At 39.0% G+C, this 20,481-nt stretch overlaps 1 protein-coding gene across 1 annotated transcript in view; it reads left to right on the forward strand.

Moving 5' to 3' along the window:
- The window catches only part of plxdc1 (plexin domain containing 1), a 136,265-nt gene that overhangs the window by 63,837 nt on the left and 51,947 nt on the right, over nt 1–20,481 (forward strand). The window contains 2 exon segments of the mRNA XM_056470077.1: nt 6,267–6,336; nt 12,187–12,309. Coding sequence (XP_056326052.1) covers nt 6,267–6,336; nt 12,187–12,309 — 193 coding nt within the window.

The following is a 20,481-nucleotide window of genomic DNA, read 5'->3' on the forward strand; positions in this document are numbered from 1 at the left end:
CGTGGAGGTATGTTGGCCCACTCTGATGTGGAGAGTTAGGGTCTTAAAATGAAAGGTTTTTCAATAAAGTGTCTCAAGAAGCTTTCACATAGAGCATTGGATGCAAGAAGCATTTAATTTACAGGAAAATTATTAGAATTTATAACTGAAAACAAAGCTTTGTCTTTATTCAACCTAAAAGAAATGTACAATTTATAATTTTTTCAACCTTGCTTGGTCTTACTACAAGCTTGTCGCAGAAGTTGGGTATTTGAGTTTTGACAAAGAGTGGATTTGTTTTTTGTATTTTTTTCTTGTAAGGCTTGAGTGGGGCAGTGACACCTGAAACACCCAGCTAGGCAGAATTCAAATGTGCAGTTTCACATTTAAACATTGAATCCTCGTTCTTTCATTTGCCTTATTGATCTCTGTGATTTAGCCACGAACCAATGAAATATCTAATCTTTGTTAAAAAGTCAGGGTAGTATATTAAAGAGCCCATATTATACATGAAATAGGCTCATATTTAGGTTTTAAGGGTCTCCAACAACAGTCTAATATGCATGCAAGGTCAAAAAACACTTTGATGGTCTTATAATCTGCATTTATTTTTACCTAATTATCCCAGCGATTCCCATATGAATCGTTTAGCGATTCATTTGTACCCAAACCCGTCCTCAGTGCGAAGCTAATTTGCGCTGATTGGACCGATGACAGCCTGTTGTGATTGGTCGAAACTGACAGCCTTCAGCGCGAGACAGAGTGAAATGCCCAGCAGCTAATCAACAATATAAAAGTTGTCACAGTGCATACACGCTTCATAGTGTAAGGTGTGGATTTTGGCTGCAAGTGGGTGAATGTAAATACAGACGATGGACTTAAAAAAACAGACGACAAACTATTTTATTGAGCAAAAACTCCAAGAACTGGCGAGGAGCCCTTCACCTGCTCTTTTCACAAACACACACACACACACACACGCAAACACACACGCAAACACCTTCTCCTCCTCCTTAGAAGACACAACACCAATAGAGAGGGAGACGTCCGCTACACCTCCCTCACCACCCGCATCCTCGGTTATATCTGCGACACCCCCCAGTCCTCACGTTGCTAACGGGTCACTTTCGTTTTCACTTTCGGGTTGAGGGCGGCATGATCGTCCTTAACCTAGAGCGGCAGTTCAGCTTGCTGAACCGGCCCTGCGCAACACACACACACACACACACACACACTCACCGTTCGCCTAGACTAGAGCGCCAGTTCAGCTTGCTGGGTGCAATTTAGACAGCTCCCTTGAATCTGAGCTGAACTATTTTGAAACTTGACCGTTGCATGTGTGTAGGAATAGCTGGCGATCCGTAAACAAAGCGGCACGCGTCGCGTTTTCAACGTGGCTTTACACGCGATATGAGAAAATAAAGAGTTAACCTGATACAGTACACGCGGTTACAAGTAACAAAACACAACTAAATGCATAATTTGCAAGCTAGAGTAAACGAGGCAACAGTTTTAATCGCACGTACTTACACTTGTGGGGGAAGAAACTGATCCATGATGCACTGATCCATGTTCTGACAGTCTTTACTGATCCTTCCATTCTTTCAAATGTCCTGGGTTTGCACGCGCAACTACTTGTGTTTCGTAGCCGCGTCATCATGAAACACCTAATGACTCGTTATCAAGACAACTCGTTTGAAGCACTATGAGTCGACTCTTTTATAGATGAATCAATAGTTTTAAACACTGTACACTTTCAGATTTAAGCCTTAGCTGGATATTTCACTTCACTTAGAGCTGTGACACACTATATGGAAGGCCATTTTCAAAAACCCATAATATGGGCTCTTTAAGATAGTATTGTAAGAGATATTTGTTTTTATTTATGCAGTTCATTTTAGGGGTAGCTCACATTCATACATTTGTGTAAACTGAAAGTGTGAAGAAATACATACTCATAGTAGCCAACATGTGATTTCATGTACTGTAATCCAGTTTCGCGAACTCTAAACAGGGGTGTCCAAACTCAGTCCTGGAGGGCCGGTGTCCTGCAAAGTTTAGTTCCAACCCCAATGAGAAACACCTGGGATAGCTAATCAAGCTCTTACTAGACTTTCTAGAAACATCCTTGCAGGTGTGTTGAGGCAAGTTAGAGCTAAAATCTGCAGGACAACGGCCCACCAGGACTGAGTTTGGACATCCCTGCTCTAAAACACAGGTGTCAAAGACCTGGAGTTCTTGGAGGGTTGCAGCTTTGCACAGTTTAGTTCCCATCCTAACTAAACACACCTGATCAAGCTAATTGAGTGTTTTAGGCTTGTTTGATACCTACAGATAGGTGTGTTGAAGCATGGCTGGCTGACACATTTCTACCTTATCCTTAAATACCCAATGGGAGCAATAAAATGGTTCTTTTGTTAGAAATGGTTCTTTTAAGTAGAAAGGTCTACTCATCTGTTTTGGGGTTAAAACAAAGATTATCAAAGCAAAGGGAACAAAATCTATTTACCAGTCACACCTGAATATTTATATTTACTTTAAAGAGCCCATATTATGGGTTTTTGAAAATGCCCTTCCATGTAGTGTGTAACACAGCTCTAAGTGAAGTGAAATACTCAGCTAAGGCTTAAATCTGTAAGTGTACAGTGTTTAAAACTATGGATTCATCTATAAAAGAGTCGACTCATAGTGCTTCAAACGAGTCGTCTTGATAACGAGTCATTAGGTGTTTCGCGATGACGCAGCTACGAAACACAAGTAGTTGGGCGCAAACCCAGGAGATTTGAAACCTGCGGCCCTGCCCACTAACAGAAAAAAAAGTCTCACACACACACACAGACAGACACCAGTCGAATGAAGTCACGCTGTGCAGATGGATATTATTGAGTCTAATTAAAGAGGAAACCTCAGCATTATAGCCCAGCCTTGAGCAGTTCTGAGTGCTTCTGAAAACTATATGCTTTCAAAGAAGACTTCATCAGTTTGTTAAAGGAAGGATCAGTGAAGACTGTCAGAACATGGATCAGTGGATCATGAATCAGTTTCTACCTCCATTTCACAAGTGTAAGTACATGTGATTAAAATCATTGCCTCGTTTACTCTATCTTGCAAATTCTGTATTTAGTTGTGTTTTGTTACTTGTAACCGTGTGTACTGTATCAGGTTAACTCTTTATATTCTCATTTCGCGTGTAAAGCCACGTTGAAAACGCGACGCATGCCGCTTTGATTACGGATCGTCAGCTGTTTACACACATGCAACGGTCAAGTAATGTGTGTGTGTGTGTGTCTCCTCGTGTGTGTAACGCACGGGTATTCACAGATATAACTGAGCGCCGCGCCGCCTCAATTCAGCTGCTCCTCTATGGACGCGCCGGCCCTGTGTGTGTGTGTCTCCTCGTGTGTGTAACGCACGGGTATTCGCGGATATAACTGAGCGCCGCGCCGCCTCAATTCAGCCGCTCCTCTATGGACGCGCCGGCCCTGTGTGTGTGTGTGTGTCTCCTCGTGTGTGTAACGCACGGGTATTCGCGGATATAACTGAGCGCCGCGCCGCCTCAATTTAGCCGCTCCTCTATGGACGCGCCGGCCCTGTGTGTGTGTGTGTGTAACGCACGGGTATTTGCGGATATAACTGAGCGCCGCGCCCTCTCTATTCAGCCGCTCCTCTATGGACGCGCAGGCCCTGTGTGTGTGTGCGTGTGTGTGTGTGTGTGTGGGTGAAAAGAGCAAGAAGACTGTGACTAGGAGGCTAGGAGATCTCCTCGCCAGTTCTTGGACTTTTTGCTCAATAAAATAGTTAGTCGTCAGTATTTTCTAGTCCATCGTCTGTGTTTACATTCACCCACTGGCAGCCAAAATCCACTATGAAGCATGTATGCACTGTGACTACTTTTATATTGTAGATTAGCAGCTGGGCATTTCACTCTGTCTCGAGCTGAAGCCTGTCAGTGTCGTCGACCAATCGCAGCAGGCTGTCATCGGTCCAATCAGCGCAGATTAGCTTCGCGCTGAGGAGGGGTTTGGGAACAAATGAATCGCTGAACGATTCATATAGGAGTCGCTGGGATAATTAGGTAAAAATAAATGCAGATTATAAGACCATGAAAGTGTTGTTTGACCTTGCATGCATATTAGACTGTTGTTGGAGACCCTTAAAACCTAAATATGACCCTATTTCATGTATAATATGGGCTCTTTAAACACCAGTGCGAAAGGCTAAGCTCAGCATGGATGAGGACAAGGAGGCTGTCCTGGGGACTTTCTCGCTGATTCCAGAGTTTTGATTGTTCTATTTAAGTCTCATTCAAAGTTACATTTAAGTCTGAGTAAAATCCATCCTTACAACTACTTTTCAAAGCAATTGGATGTTGCCCTGTGTTTTTTGCTTGACATTTGCATAAAGTTGAGAAATGCCCAACCTTTCTGATACTCGGCTGCTCTCAGTGTTTTCTCTGTGGTGATTTAAATCCCATAATGCACTGCTTGGGCATTTATGCTTAACTTCCATATGATGTATTATTAAGAAAGCAACATTCAAATATTTAAACCCTGATATAAAAAACATAAGCACAACTAGTAATCAATCAACTCTGAATATATGTACAAGCCTCCATTGCCCTGATGGCCCGAGCTGACGTCACATTTTTTTTCTTTTCAACCACACTTGGGTCATGACCATAACGCAATTTTCTTGGCGTCAGCATACCTGCCATTTGTACAGCATGTTGAAAGACTGTTAGACTTGACTGATGCAAGTATTAACAAGCTGCAAAGCACTTTTGACTTTACAAGCTGGCACTTGTGATAGCTTGGATTTGAATGATCAGGTTCTCATTGATTCCAATTATATTCATTTCTGTGTTGAGTCGATTGTACCTATAAAACTTTGACTGTTTCCAAACAACAAACCATGGGTAAATAAAGAGCTTATAAAAAATCTTAATACAAAGAAAATATATTTTTATCAGGTACCACTGAGGAGATAAAAACAACGTGATGAGATGACTTGTCCCTGGGTGATAACACAATGCTCTTACAGTGAGTGCGGAAAGTATTTAGACCCCTTCATTTTTAAATCATTTAAGTTTATGGTCACACTACATAGATCATATGGTTTTTCAGTTGACCTTCATGGCTAAGTTCCACATAAAGGTATGTTCACTGAATGAAACTGCCATCGAATTTTTGCAATTAATTTAAATGGTATTTTTCGTACATCAGTGTCAATGATTCACATAAACTTTGAGTGAACTTTAAATTATCAATCAGGTGTCATCCAGTTAGATTGCTCCATAAGCAGAGGCTAGCCAATCATGTTTATGCATGCATGCAAAAGCAATGCAATTGGCTGTAGTCCTCTATGAAGTGTAGACGCTGAAGCTGCGGTCACACTGGGCATTTCCTCCCATAGACTTCCATTCATACGCAACTGAATGCATCAGACCGGAAACGCAGGGTCATGCGTTAAGTTTCGCAGTTCGCTGTGGTGCAAAGTTCAAGCTTGGTGAACTCAGATCTGCGATATTGCATCACTTGACTGCTCGAGACCAATCAAGGATCAAAAAAGGACCTCTCTGGACAGAAATTTAAAACATGGAGCATTCGCTCGCTTTTTTAAATGTCTAATCATCTTGTTTAATCCTGCCCCCTTTCACAGCGCAGTACAACAGAATTTGGCACACACAAAGCCCAGTGTGACTGTAGCTTAATTTTGTTAATGAATCATGAAACACACAGAAACCGTAAAGTGTACAGCTGCGTAGGTGTGGTAAACTTCATAGCATGTGTAAATACTATCCCAGGTGAATGTGGTGAAGATGTACGCAAGTCAGGAGACATCAAGGCATCAGTATTTCAATGATCAATGTCGAGAGCACATTCATGTAATACAAGCATGCAAATCACTATGTTTGCATGCCAATTTCCTCTCTTCATGCACAAAACTTCTTGCACACTCTCCAATATACTCTTAAATAAACACTGCTCAAGTGCGAATTGTCTGCTCTCACTCTGTGAGATGATGCGGGCTCACAATTGGTGTCTTATGTTCCCTCTTCCTTTTGCGCTTTTGCTTTCCAGATATCCTCTTTTTAAATTAGTTATATTAATCAGTTATATAAATAAATATAGATGTTGTGAAAAATTGTACCAAAAACAAAAGTGATGCATTTATATTTAGATTGTTTGATTGTTTTGTTCTTGCCATTTTAACTCACAGCCTACATTTCTTGTTTTTCTCTCCTACTCTTGTCTTTTTCTTTAACATCCTCCTGGTCTCTTCCATAGCGAGTGGCACTAACCTTTGACTTCCCTTTCTATGGACACCAAGTGAGACAAATCACCATAGCAACTGGAGGTACTGTACACCTGTTCCATTATATACTGTTCCCTTTTCACTTTCATCACGGCATCTAAAAGCAAGTCAGATTTTGTTTGCTGTAGCATAAAGATCCAGCTGAGAAAATATTTCTTAAATTGGATCAGTTATTTGTTTTATTTGTTTTAACAAATGATAAAAGATTTTGCTCTTGGGCTCATTTTATAATAAGTTTTTCATATATTTATGGCAGTGTTTCAAAATGTTTGTGTAAAATATGTTTTTTTCAGATTAATTACAGCCAGGAATTTGTACAAACACTTTTTCCTTCCATTCACAAAGTGGAAACGGCTAGTAAATATTCACAATTTTTTTTTGCTTTGGTGTTTTATTTTCTCTTCAGGAGTGTTTCTAAGAGATTATGCACTACACTTTTTGCAAGTTTAAAAGCATCCAAAAGCGGTTACATTGAAAAAACCATGAAACATCACTATTCAGTTTACTAACACCACTAACATTCAGTTCACTTCACTATTACTTGCCAAGCAAAAATTTGACTAATCTTCAAGATGAGCCCACAGATATCTCTTTCATCATGTTTTCTGGCTGACTTGAGATCGCTTTGCGTCTGTCTCCTGATCCTTTCACGCAGTTTCATCTTGATCTGGCTTATAATCAGATTTTACGTACTCGTGTTTAATATATATATATATATATATATATATATATATATATATATATATATATATATATATATTTATATATATATATATATATATATATATATATATATATATATATATTTATATATATATATGATTGACTGCCTCTGGCATTTTGAAAACACGGTTATTATTTAGGTAGGCCACTATGCCATTATTTATTTTCTCTGCTCACTGCGTGCGAAACAAGAACACACACGCAACACAGCTTTGCTTGCTGTTTTTCACTCGGACTCATTCTCTCTCTCTCTCTCACTCACACACACACACACATACCAGTTAATGTCGGATCAATTAAAATAACTACTGGAACGCAAAACACGAATATCTGACATTTCCCGGAGAAAGATCCGCCTCAAATTAAGCACTGCTGCGAATAGTTCATTTGCGTACTTAACATAAACGACTTATTCGCCATCTGTGAAAGGTTTCCTTTGCCTCGCGATCTCCAATGAGGCAAGCAGAACTCACAGCATTCAAACTCCAAGATGCCCCTGTCCAAACTCCCGTCCTGCCCCTGCTGTTTTTGTCCGGTTTGCAGTTTATGCTGGAGCTCACACGCCTTCTTTCGGCTTTCGCTCAGCTGGTACTTTGCCACAAAAGCTGCATAGTGGGTTTCAAAATGTCTCTTAACATTTGATATTTTACAAGAAGAAATGTGTTTTGTTCAAATCAGACAGAGCAGAGCACCAGAGCTTTCAGAGCAAATGTTTCTCCCCACTCATTTTGAAAATGTCGATGTTTCCCAGGATTATTTTCTTTTTGCCATGATCACCACTCAGGAATGTTGTTTGAATTTACGTGCACATGCGGTTACCATAGAAACGTAAGTTTATTCCAAGCGGCAACCTCCCGCTCTCCCTCGGGAATCCATTACGGAAGTAACTGAAACTGCAATTCATCAAAATTCCGCTAGTCCTGGCTCCATAATAGAGCAAATTTCAATTGAGCCCACTGTTAGAATGGCCAACTTTACAGCTGAAAAAAAGGTGTTTACAGCCTGGTACAAAGAACGATTTTGGGTCATATAGCTATTATTACCCTCCATGACAACTGTGAGGGGGTGAATTTTTTTATAACTCATCCATTTCCTTTATATTAGGTTATATTAAGTTTGCATAATTAAGGGCGTGGCCACTTGAGTGACAGCTAGGTCTCGCTGGTCGCCGTCACTTCACCTCAGCTGAATCCGGCAGATTAGCCACTGATCTCGGCATATTCATCGTATTTTTGTTTTGTTTTATGTGGCTTTACTCAGTCAGCTGCCTTTTGGACTTATTTCTTACAATTATCAGATGATATGGGATGCTGTGTGCACTTAATTGTGCTCACAAACCATTTATGTGGCCTCGTTTCCCATGTGAGTAAAGTTATATACTTGTCTACCATCTCTATAAATGTATTTGTTTTATTTAAGATGATTTATCATTAATATTTTTCTTTAGACCCGTAAAGCACTCCAGAATGTGACAGATTGATTAGCTGTAGGCTCTAGAACAGTCATCTGAAGCGTTATCATACAGTGTAATGCTGGAGTTCATCAATAGTGTTGCATTTACTAACACACACTATATCTGAAGTGTTTGGAAGTAATTCGTGTTTTCCTCCTGTAGAAAAAAATCATAAGAACAATGCTTAGTGGCTCAATGTATTACTACAGTGTTTTTGAAAGTCTAAACACTTTATTGATATAGTGTACACATGTGGTCAGAACACAAACGAGTCGCAGGTAATAAAGTATCAAGCGTTTCTCCCAAAGTAAAGTCTGTCTGCCAGGTCCAAGCAAAGTTCCAGCAGGTGTCTGTAGCTCCGCCCACTCTCCGCCTCTTTGCCCTTGTTTGGTATCCCGCCGTGGGTGTGATGACGCCCGAACAAAATGGCGACGTTTGGTCGCGCCTACTTGTAGCTTCTTTTGCAGTATTCAGAAACGTATGGGTGACGTCACGGATACTACGTCCATATATTTTACAGTCTATGGTTTATTCACAGCGCCGCACACAAGCATTGTTATTTTTTTTATTCTTTTTATATATATATATATATATATATATATATATATATATATATATATATATATATATATATATATATATATATATATATATTTGTTTTTCTTGTTATGCGTTATGTATAAAAAGGAGCACCTGATTGTGATGAACACTGTCTGATGAAGAGCCGTGTGGCTTGAAACGTTACACACTTTGTGTCAGCCTTTAAATTTAATAAATTTGCATTTTTGGAACTTTGGTTTTGCCGCCTTTGTTGAATATATAATTTGCACCTTTTGCGTTTTTTGGCTGAGCACCCAGTTAAGAGGGATGCTTTTGTTAAGTTTTTCATTGTTTTTTGATTAGCACTGCACTCGTTATTGACTCAATTTTTTCGTATACACCTGTTGGTGCTAGCATGGCTGAATCACAAGGCAATCTGGCCAAAACCTTTGAATTTTCCGATGAAGAGATTGCCCGAATACTCATCAAAGATTCCTTATTCAATAAACTATCTTCAGAGGAGGTGAGATCATCGACTAAAAGTCTGGAAAGACTGCTTGAGAGGGAGACAAAATTATACCTTCATGGAGTAACTTAGAGTGACTAAGTGAGAGTCAAAAGAATACCAAGCGGCTTAAGGATCGTAAAAAGTCCTATTATCGGCAAGGACAATGTGAGTTTTTTTGACAAATGGTGTGAAATATTGTACAAATGTGCATTTGATTTAGTGGCACTTACTATTTAAGAGATTTCCAGTCAGCTGGTGACAATACGGAAAGAAATGGAGGAGGCAAAATCTCTACTCCAAGTAAAACATTCAGTTGAGGAAGATTTTAATTCAGTGTTACATGAATGCAATCAATGGATAGCCAAGCTCAAAGAGGAGATTATTGCTTCCAAGAAAAGCAAGTTCAATAGAGATGCTGCTGACTATGCCATTGATCGAGTGTACCAGTGGAGATCAAGCCAAAGACACCAATCATCACTTCCATCCTCTCAAGGTTTTTGTTCCTTCAGATATGAGCACAACAGGCGTTCCTCTGCTAAGTCGTCTTTGTCACTTGATCTGGATTCAGATTCCAATAATTTTTCTCAGCGTTTTTTTGGGGTGCGTACGACACTCCAAAACTGCTCGTTTAAGAAGAGATGCAGGAGGAGCAATCCCAAGAGCTCACGTAAGATCTCAGTATGTGACACGGAGAACAACGCTAAAATGACCAATGTCATCAATCTATCTAACAAAGCTATCTCTCCTGACTGTTTGAGTGCTCTTGAAAAAGGACTTTAACTTTCACCGACTGCACATTGTAACGAATTTGACACATATATGGACTTACAAGATGTTTTCAGAAATTTGAGACTTAAAGAAAATTTTAAAGGGAATCATGGCGGGTCATCCCAGACCCAAGTGTTGAACGCCGGTTCTGGCTCTGCTACATCTGTCTTGCCAGACGTTCAAGGTATTCCACCTGTTGAGAACCAAAAATCTACTATGCTAAATCACACTGGTTTTAGAGGTAAATCCACATTTGTTTCCTTAAAAAATAGAAATGCTTTGGACACTTACTGCAGGCTTGTAGACAATGATGTGCTGTCCATATTAAAATCTAAAAAACGTTACAAACTGGCACACAATTTAACTAATACACATTATAACCTTATAAAGACATTACTCCTGGGAGATTAATAGTGGCAGCAGAAAACAGAGACATCTAAAAATGGAGGCGTGTCTGCAGACATTCACTTATCTGATTGGAGCTTTTTCCTTAATATTCGGTGCACAAAGTTCAGTCTTCTCAGTAGTTTGTTTTCCATATCAAACTTGCGGACACATTGGGTAAAAACAGTGTACTTTATAAAGTCATTCGCATCATACTGGCTACATTGCTTCATTATCTTAACAATAAAATGAAAACATAATATTATGAACTGCCTATTTTCATTTTGATATTAACTTAACAGACCCTAAAAATGTTGAGGCATCTTGTAGCTACATATGTATATCACAGTCATCTTCACTGTATGCATATTTAAAACAAAACGGAGCCTATAACATAACTCCTTTTATTTTCTTCAAAAATATGAAACATACCCTGTCTCTTTTGCTGAATATCAGTTTTAATACTCAATAATGGCCATAATAAAAGTACAACATACAATAAATAAATTACAAATGCAATATAGGAAATAAAGGCAAGCAATCATTCAAATGTGCAGAATCAGTGTATGTGGTTACATGTAAATTAATATGTTAACTTATCTTTGCGCTCAGCCAAAACGTGTTACCTCAGAACAGGTAATCGATTCAAAAGACCATTAGATGGAGACAAGATAAATTAAATATTATGTTTAACAACTATAGTGAGATAAAATCCAGCAGTAGGTCCTTGATGAACTGTCGGTCATACGTAGTGCTCAGCAGGGGAGGTGTGCTCAAAGCACCCGCTGACTGCTTGGAGCTTAGACATCATGTGATGTGCGTTTGCAGAGGTATAGTGTGGACAGAGATCTGTTAAGATACGCTAGGTGAAACACCAGTTACCAGATTTTTAAACATTAAATCTAAAATGTATTATTGTAAACCGGGCCAAAGTTTGCAGGTTAACTAAAGTTAACAGGGTGATATCATAGGCATACAGGCTAATTAATGGACAAACGACAGCTAAATAGTAAAATCTCTCATTTTTTGCAGTCATTTATTCAGAATATATAATGTTACTTGAAACTATAAAAAAAAAAACTTACATATAGGCTAGCTGTTGACTTCCATTTTTTCTTACTATGGAGGTCAGTGATTATCTGTAACCAACATTATTATTTATTTATTTATTTTTTTGAACTGAGGTTTGAAACAAGTAAAAAGTCAGTGATCGGTGTCAGAGTTCTCAGTTTTGGATAAACTATCCTTTCAAGGTGAGTATATGGTGAATTTAGGGTGAAATATCTTTAATATATTTTATTTATTAAAATTGTTGTTCCCCTGCCCCTTAAAATATCTCTGCACATCCCTGAATGAGAAAAGTGGGCAAAGCAAAAAATGTGTCTGTACGTTTCCACATTAACCCTATGCACCAGCACCAGTGCCGTCATCTTGTTGTTAAAGAAACAGAATAGCAAGGGGATAGGGCTTATTTTGTAAGACAAATTTCTTTTAAAATCTGATGCTTTTTTTATAGGGTTTATCTTCACTGGAGATATAACACATCGCATGCTGACAGCAACGCAATATATTGCCCCACTCATGGCAAACTTTGATCCAAGTTTTTCTAAATACTCTACTGTGCGGTATCTGGACAATGGTGAGTTCAGTTTAATTATATTAATCATGTTAATTCATTTGCAGAAACTTTGATATTGTCTTCTTAGTAGCAGCAGAACTTCCTTTTTGGCCACAAAACCAGAAGAAAACTAATCTGATGTTTCAGATAGTGATGGGGAAGAGAGCTTCAAGGTGTGTTCTATACAGTATGTAAAATATATAGTTAATTTTTTTTATTTTATTGGTTATTTATCTCTTACTGTAACTTGTAAGAAATATCTTTTTATATCCAAACTTACCTGATAACTTGGACCCTTATGTTTAAAACATGTCAGTAATGCTGTTAAAATAGTCTTAATCTTTTAAATAAAGGGATAGCTCACACAAGAATGAGAATTCTGTCATAAGGATGCTCATGTTTACCGTTTAACTGAAATGATGTGTTTTTAACTGATCAATGGTATCAGTTAATTGGTTAAAAAATATTATTTTATATCTTTAGTTTTGCTGCATAAGTATGCAACACATATTTGTTAACTCACAGGGCATTAACATGTGCAACCACCAGTGTTGCAAGATGTTGCTGACTGTTTCCAGCCCAAAAGCTGTCGAAAAACCGCTAAAAACCAAAAAGTGCTGGCCAACATCAATAGACTGTAATAACCTGGCTTAAGAGTGAAAAGAGGGATATTCCTTGTTATAGTTTGACACAGTTAGGTCCATAAATAATTGGACATCAACACTATTCTAATATTTTTGGCTGTATACACAATAGTTTTCAAATGAAATTAATAATATGTGCTTTAACTACAGACTGTCAGCTTTAATTTGAGGTTATTTACATCCAAATCAGGTGAATGCTGTAGGAATTACAACAGTTTGCCAATGTGCCTCCTAATTGTTATGGGACCAAAAGAAATTGGACAATTGACTGATAAGCTGTTTCATGGCCAGGTGTGTGTTATTCCCTCTTTATTCCAATTACAATGAGCAGATAAAAGGTCCAGAGTTTATTTTAAGTGTGCTATTTGCATTGAAATCTATTAGTCAACTCTCAAGATGAGATCCAAAAAACTGTCACTATCAGTCAAGCAAGCCATTATTAGTCTGAAAAAAAAACCATCAGAGAGATGGCAAAAACATTAGGTTTGTCCAAAACAACTGGGACATTCCTAGAAAGAAAGAATGCGCCAGTGAGCCCAGCATCACCAAAAGACCCGGAAGACCATGCAAACAACTGTGGTGGACAACCAAAGAATTCTTTCCCTGGTGAAGAAAACACCCTTCACAACAGTTGGCCATATGAATGTGGCACCATTCTTAAGCACCCAAGGGCTCAAGCCTTAGAAACTAGTTAATTTGGCTATGCCACCCTGGTGGGGAGTCAGGGAAATACAGCCTTTTAGGACTTACAGGTAAGTTTTACCCCTTTGAAGTCAAGGAATAGACGGAGCGAGACAGGAGGAACAATACAAAAATATGTTCTATTTTAAGAGCACAATTTAAAAAGATCACAATCAATAAAAACTTAGTTCCACACAGCCCCCTGTGAAACACCACCGAAAGGCAGCAACTGGCCTCCCTGTTCCACAACCAGGCCTTTATGGCTTTTAAGAAATGAAAAGAAATTCACACATTAAAACAAAAATAAGAAAGAAAACAAATAATTGTACAAAATAATAATAACAATAATAATAATAATAACAATAGCAGATTCTTGTTTACAAGACACTCGGTGTGATTACTTCAGGATGTTGGTTTTACTGCACAAAGGGCTAAGCAAATAACAGAGCCCAAAAAGAGCACCAGAAAAACAAACTATTCTAAACTCTTTAACAAAACATCATAAAACACAAAACATGGATAAACAATCAAAATAGAATATATATATATATATATATATATATATATATATATATATATATATATATATATATATATATATATATATATATATATATATATATATATCTCAACGCAAACAAAATTAACAAAAAAGACAACCCAAACTAACAGAAAGGAACTAAAAAAACAAATAGTACAAAAATACTACTTAAACATGAGCTCGATACATACCAATGCTCATGAACACCCAGCCAAAACAACTGCACTTAAATCAGGCCAGTCTGCCCAAAAAACACTGAAATCACATGACCAAGAATCAAAAGTAAGAAACAATGATTCACTGCCTTTAAGCGAAATGGGTAAACAAACCAATAAATGAATAGAGAGGCAAAAATAAATTATTAAATGTCGGCAAAACAACAAATGCTGTTAAGCAAAACAATAACAAATGCTGGTAAGCAAAACAAATAATAATTGCCGGCAAGCAAAACAATCATTAAACGCTGGCAAACAAAATGAATTTTATGCCGGGAAGCAAAGAAAAATAATAAATGAAAACACCAATAATGAAAGCAAAACAATGAATACAAGCAAATCAGTAATAAAAACAAAACAATAGTGAAAGCAAAACAGCAGCTGCTTCACAGGTCTTTCAGCAAGGATCGTCAAAAGGGTCACAATATTCCACTTCCCCTTTATGGTTTAACAAGATAAGGCAATAAATTAAACGATCGCACCCCATTTGCTGAAGTAAGAAAAGACGTACTTATGTGTCAGGTCGGCTGAAGCTCATACAGTGCTATATGGTTACCCATTGGTAAGCCTCAAAAACAGGAAAGCCAGATTAGAATTCTAAAAAAAGCCTTCACAGTGCTAGAACAACATCCTATTGACAGATGAGATCAAGATCAACTTGTACCAGAGTGATGGGAAGAGTATGGAAAAGGAAAGGAACTGCTCATGATCCTAAGTAGTGAAGCATGGTGGTAGTAGTGACATGGGGTGGGCGTGAATGGCGGTCAATGGAACTGGTTATCTTATATTTATTGATGCTGTGACTGCTGACAAAAACAGCAGGATTAATTCTAAAGTGTTTCAGGCTATATATTCTGCTCATATTAAGATAAATGCTTCAGAACTCATTGGACAGCACTTCACAGAGCAGAGGGACAATGACCCAAAGCATACTGCAAAAGCCACCAAAGAAACTCTGAGGGAAAAGAAGTGGAATGTTATGCAATGGCCAAGTAAATCACCTGACCTGAATCCAATTAAGCATGCAGTTCACTTGCTGAAGACAAAACTGAAGGGAAAACGCCATAAGAACAAGCAGGAACTGAGGACAGTTGCTGTAGAGTTCTGGCAGAGCACCACCAGGGATGAAACCCAGCGTCTGAAGATGTCTATGCGTTCCAGACTATAGGCTGTGATTGACTTCAAAGAACTTGCAACCAAGTATTAAAAAGTGAAAGTTTGATTTATGATTATTATTCTGTTCCATTACTTTTGGTCCCTTAACAAGTGAAAGGCACATATGCAAACCGTTGCAATTCCTACAGCGCTCACCTGATTTCAAATTAAAGCTGACAGACTGCAGTTAAAGCACATCTTGTTCATTTCATTTCAAATCCATTGTGTTGGTGTATAGAGCTAAAAATGTTAGAATTGTGTCGATGTCCCAATATTTATGGGCCTAACTCTGTGAGTTGATGGTCAAACCAGTACTGATGCTGATTACCTTTCTCCTGGATCCGCATCATGAACACTTCCATTTCTTTGCACAAGTGGAGAAAAAAGCAAATCTTTCTGAAATGTGCTCTGCTTTGGAAATGGCCACAAGTCGGAGGGTTCTCTCACTCTGAGTGCACTCTGGCACTGCTCATAAACACAACAGATGTAGTTCTGATGATTTAATATACAACAAAAAAACTACCTTTTTTTCATTTTTAGAAAATTGCAGTTATTAATAGTGTTTATAAAAAATAAATTTATAAAATAACCTTTATAATGTAAGAATTACATCAGAGAATTAATAAATGTTTATTTTCTCTGGAGCAATCAATTTGAGATCAATTGCCTGCTTTTTTATTAGACAAAAAAAAAACATGATTGGAAAAAAAAGACCTATGCCAGTTATTAAAAAGGATTCAGTCATTGTTTTTGTACATAAATGTATAATTTAAGTGAAAAATATTTTGAGCAGGCCTTTTATTAATTAATTAATTAATTAATTTATTTATTTATTTTTCTATGCTGCTGAAAACTGCAGGTGCATGAAGATATGTTCTGTATGCAGTTGTTTGCATGTTAAAATCAATATTTCAAAGCACAATATTTAATGTGTCAGACACAATTTTTTATTATTAAATGATAATAATTTAGGTCAGCGGTTACACACTTTCAACTTTCTTCACAATATCATATTTTGTGTTTAACAGAAAAAAAAGGAAACTCATAAATGTTTGCTACCACTTGAGGGAGAGAAATAGTGAGTCAATTTACATTTTTGGGTGAACTTTCCCTTTAAGAGACTTTTTTTTAATGAAGCCAAGAGCAGATTTCAGTCTAACAGGTCTAAGACTGGTCTAAGGTCTAAGACTAATTCTTAAGTGATGACAGAGAGGGCACTTAATGTTCACACTAACAATGCATCTACACTTTCTCCTGTTGGATGTGGTTCGACCTTCTTGGTGGTATGCTCACATTACCCTGGATACCGTGGCTCTTGATTCATCACAAAGACTTTCTGTCTTGGTCACAGATGCACCAGTGAGATGCGCAGCAACAATTTGTCCTCTTTTGAACTCTGATACATCACCCATAATGTTGTGTGCATTGTAATATTTTAAGCAAAACTGTGCTATTACTCTGCTAATTAAATGTTCACACTCTGCTCTTACTGGTGGAATGTGCAGTCAATAAAGACTGCCCATGAGGCTAGTCAAATTTAGCCATGAATCCTCCAACACTAAATTGGCAAGAGTTTCAGGTTCATTGTTCAACCCCTGTATGTAGACCTATGGATGGATACTAAAAGACAACCAAACTGGTCAAAAAAGAAAAAAATCTTATAGTGCAGTGAGTCCTAAAATAGGAGGCGATAAAAGGAAGATACTAACTTGGTCAGTAACTGTATGAGCTTATTTTTGCTTGGATTCCACAAAATATATGTTTTATGAAATGCATACTAGCTTTAAATATTTTATTTTTGGTTGCTTGCGCTTGTAAACACTTCATTCATGTGTAAAATTTAGACAAATATTCTGTATTTTACTTTTTTGAAATTGCTTACTAACCCTGAGCATGAAGCACGTGTGTAATCACTTTTTGGAGGGACATCACCGCATTGCTTTCGCAGTACTGGGTTGCAGCTGGAAGGGCATCCACTGTGTAAAACATATGCTGCAATAGTTAGTGGTTCATTCTGCTGTAGCAACCCCTGATAATCAGTGACTAAGCCGAAGGTAAATTAATAAACAAATCACCACATTGCAGGGCGGCACAGTGGCTTAGTGTGAAGCACTGTCACCTCACAGCAAGAAGATCACTGGTTCAAGCCCTGGCTGGGCCAGTTGGCATTTCTGTGTGGAGTTTGCATGTTCTCCCTGTGTTCACATGGGTTTCCCCCACAGTCCAAAGATATGCAGTACAGGTAAATCAACTAAACTACACTATGACCATACACTATACACTATGGTCAGAGGGTTTCTAACAAAATGTCGGGTAAATTAAGACAGGAAGAGTGTGTCCTACAGGTGGTTTGTGAAGCCCACTCACCTGTGTGAAGCACACTTAAGCTTTATGTGATGCATTGTATGTACGCTTTACTAAAAAAAGGTCTTTAATTTAGTTTTGAACTTAGAGAGTGTCTGAGCCTCAGACATTACCAAGAAGGCTTTTCCAGAGTTTAAGAGCCATAAATGAGAAGGCTCAACCTCCTTTAGTAGATTTTGCTATTCTGGGTACCACCAGAAGCTCTGAGTTTTGAGATCTTAAAGAGCGGGTTGGATTGTAGTGAGACAAAAGGTTGCTTAGATAAACAGGAGCTAGATTATTTACATTTTTATAGGTAAGAAGCAACATTTTATAATCAATACTAAACTTAACAGGCAGCCAGTGTAAGGAGAATAAAATTGGGGTGGTATGATCATATTTTCTAGACATGGTAACAACTCTGGCAGCTGCATTTTGCACTAATTGAAGTTTGTTAATAGAGAATGCAGGGCAACCAATGAACAGAGCATTAATTCAATTCAATTCACCTTTATTTTTATAGCGCTTTTACAATGTAGCTTTTCCAAGATGGCGCCGATGACGATGGCAGCCTCCGTGTCGTACTCTGCAGTAGTGTTTGTGTTTTTGTTAGTTTGTCCTGTCTCGAGTCATTTTCCTACAATTAGTTTCACCAGAGACGAATTGTTGGACATTCAGGCACATACACCACCGAATATTTTTGCATACCTGGATTTATCTGATGTTCTGTTGGACATTGTAGTCGGCGGAGCCGCGGTGCTACTCAAACGCTTCCAAGCGCGCAGACGAGGAAAGCGTGCAGGCGCGCTGGTGAAACTCAGACAGCGCGGATTTCGGACCGCGTTGCCTAGCATCCATCTAGCAAATCTCCGCTCTCTACCCAACAAAATAGACGAACTCATTCTGCTCTCTCAGACAAACAGGGATTTTCTGCATTCAGCTGCTCTGTGTTTCACGGAAACCTGGCTGAATGACACCATACCGGACAACGCGCTTCACCTACCGGGCTATCAGCTGTTCAGAGCGGATCGCGACGAAGAATCAACGCGGAAATCGCGCGGTGGCGGGACGTGCTTTTACATCAATGAAAAGTGGTGTACAGATGTAACAGTTTTAAAGAAGATGTGCTGTCCAGATCTCGAAGCACTGTTTATTAACTGTAAACCTTTTTACTCCCCGCGCGAGTTCTGCTCGTTTATCCTCGTCAGTGTTTACATTCCTCCGCTCGCGCACGCGAGTCTGGCGATACAGAAACTAGCTGATCAGATCACGGTGTTAGAGCAACAACACCCGGACTCTGCTTTAATCATTCTCGGGGATTTTAACAAAGCAAAACTGTCCCGTGAACTGCCAAAATATAGACAGCATGTTACATGTCCCACAAGAGACAGCAATATTCTGGATCGCTGCTATACCACAATAAAGGATGCATACCGCTCCGTCCAACGAGCAGCTTTGGGACACTCTGACCATTGTTTGATTCATCTCATTCCAACCTACAGGCAGAAACTGAAAACAGCCAAACCTGTATTAAGATCTGTGAAAAGATGGACTAACGAAACAGAGCGGGATCTACAAGCCTGTTTCGACCTCACTGACTGGAGTGTTTTTGAAGCTGCTGCAAACGATCTGGATGAGCTCACTGAGACTGTAACATCTTATATCAGTTTCTGTGAAGACGTGTTCATTCCTACCAGGACTCAACTCACATACAACAATGACAAACCATGGTTCACTGTAAAACTCAGACAGCTACGTCAGGCCAAGGAGGTTGCTTACAGGAATGGGGATAGGGCCTTGTATAAGCAGGCCAAATACACACTGGAAAAGGAGATCAGAGTCGCAAAAGGAACTATTCTGAGAAACTAAGGAGTCAGTTCTCTTCCAGCGACTCAGCATCCGCGTGGAAAAGTTTGAAAAACATCACAAACTACAAGACACCATCCCCCAGCACTGTAGACAATGAACGACTTGCAAACGACCTGAATGAGTTTTACTGCCGGTTTGAGAAAACCCCCCACACCCACTCTGAACTGCTCTTCACGCCACCATTAACACCTCCACCACCCCCCGCCTCCCTCATACCTGCCCTACAGTTTAACGAAGACGAGGTGCGCCAGGTCTTCCGGAAACAGAAGAGGAAAAAAGCACCAGGCCCAGATTTTATAACACCAGCCTGTTTAAAATCCTGTGCTGACCAACTGGCCCCCATCTTCACCCTGATCTTCAACAGATCACTGGAGCTGTGTGAAGTGCCCTCCTGCCTCAAACGCTCTACCATCATCCCCATCCCAAAGAAACCCAAACTTACAGGACTAAATGACTACAGACCAGTGGCACTAACATCTGTGGTCATGAAGTCCTTTGAAAAACTGATGCTGGCCCACCTGAAGGACATCACTGAACCCTCACTGGACTCTCTTCAGTTTGCCTACAGAGCAAACATGTCTGTGGATGATGCAGTAAATATGGGACTGCATTATGCTCTGCAACACCTAGACAGACCAGGGACCTATGTGAGGATCTTGTTTGTTGACTTCAGCTCGGCGTTTAACACTATCATCCCAAAACTTCTCCTGCCCAAATTAACTCAGCTCTCTGTGCCCACCTCTGT

Source organism: Danio aesculapii, chromosome 12 (genome assembly GCF_903798145.1).
Source record: "Danio aesculapii chromosome 12, fDanAes4.1, whole genome shotgun sequence".
Lineage (NCBI taxonomy): Eukaryota > Metazoa > Chordata > Actinopteri > Cypriniformes > Danionidae > Danio > Danio aesculapii.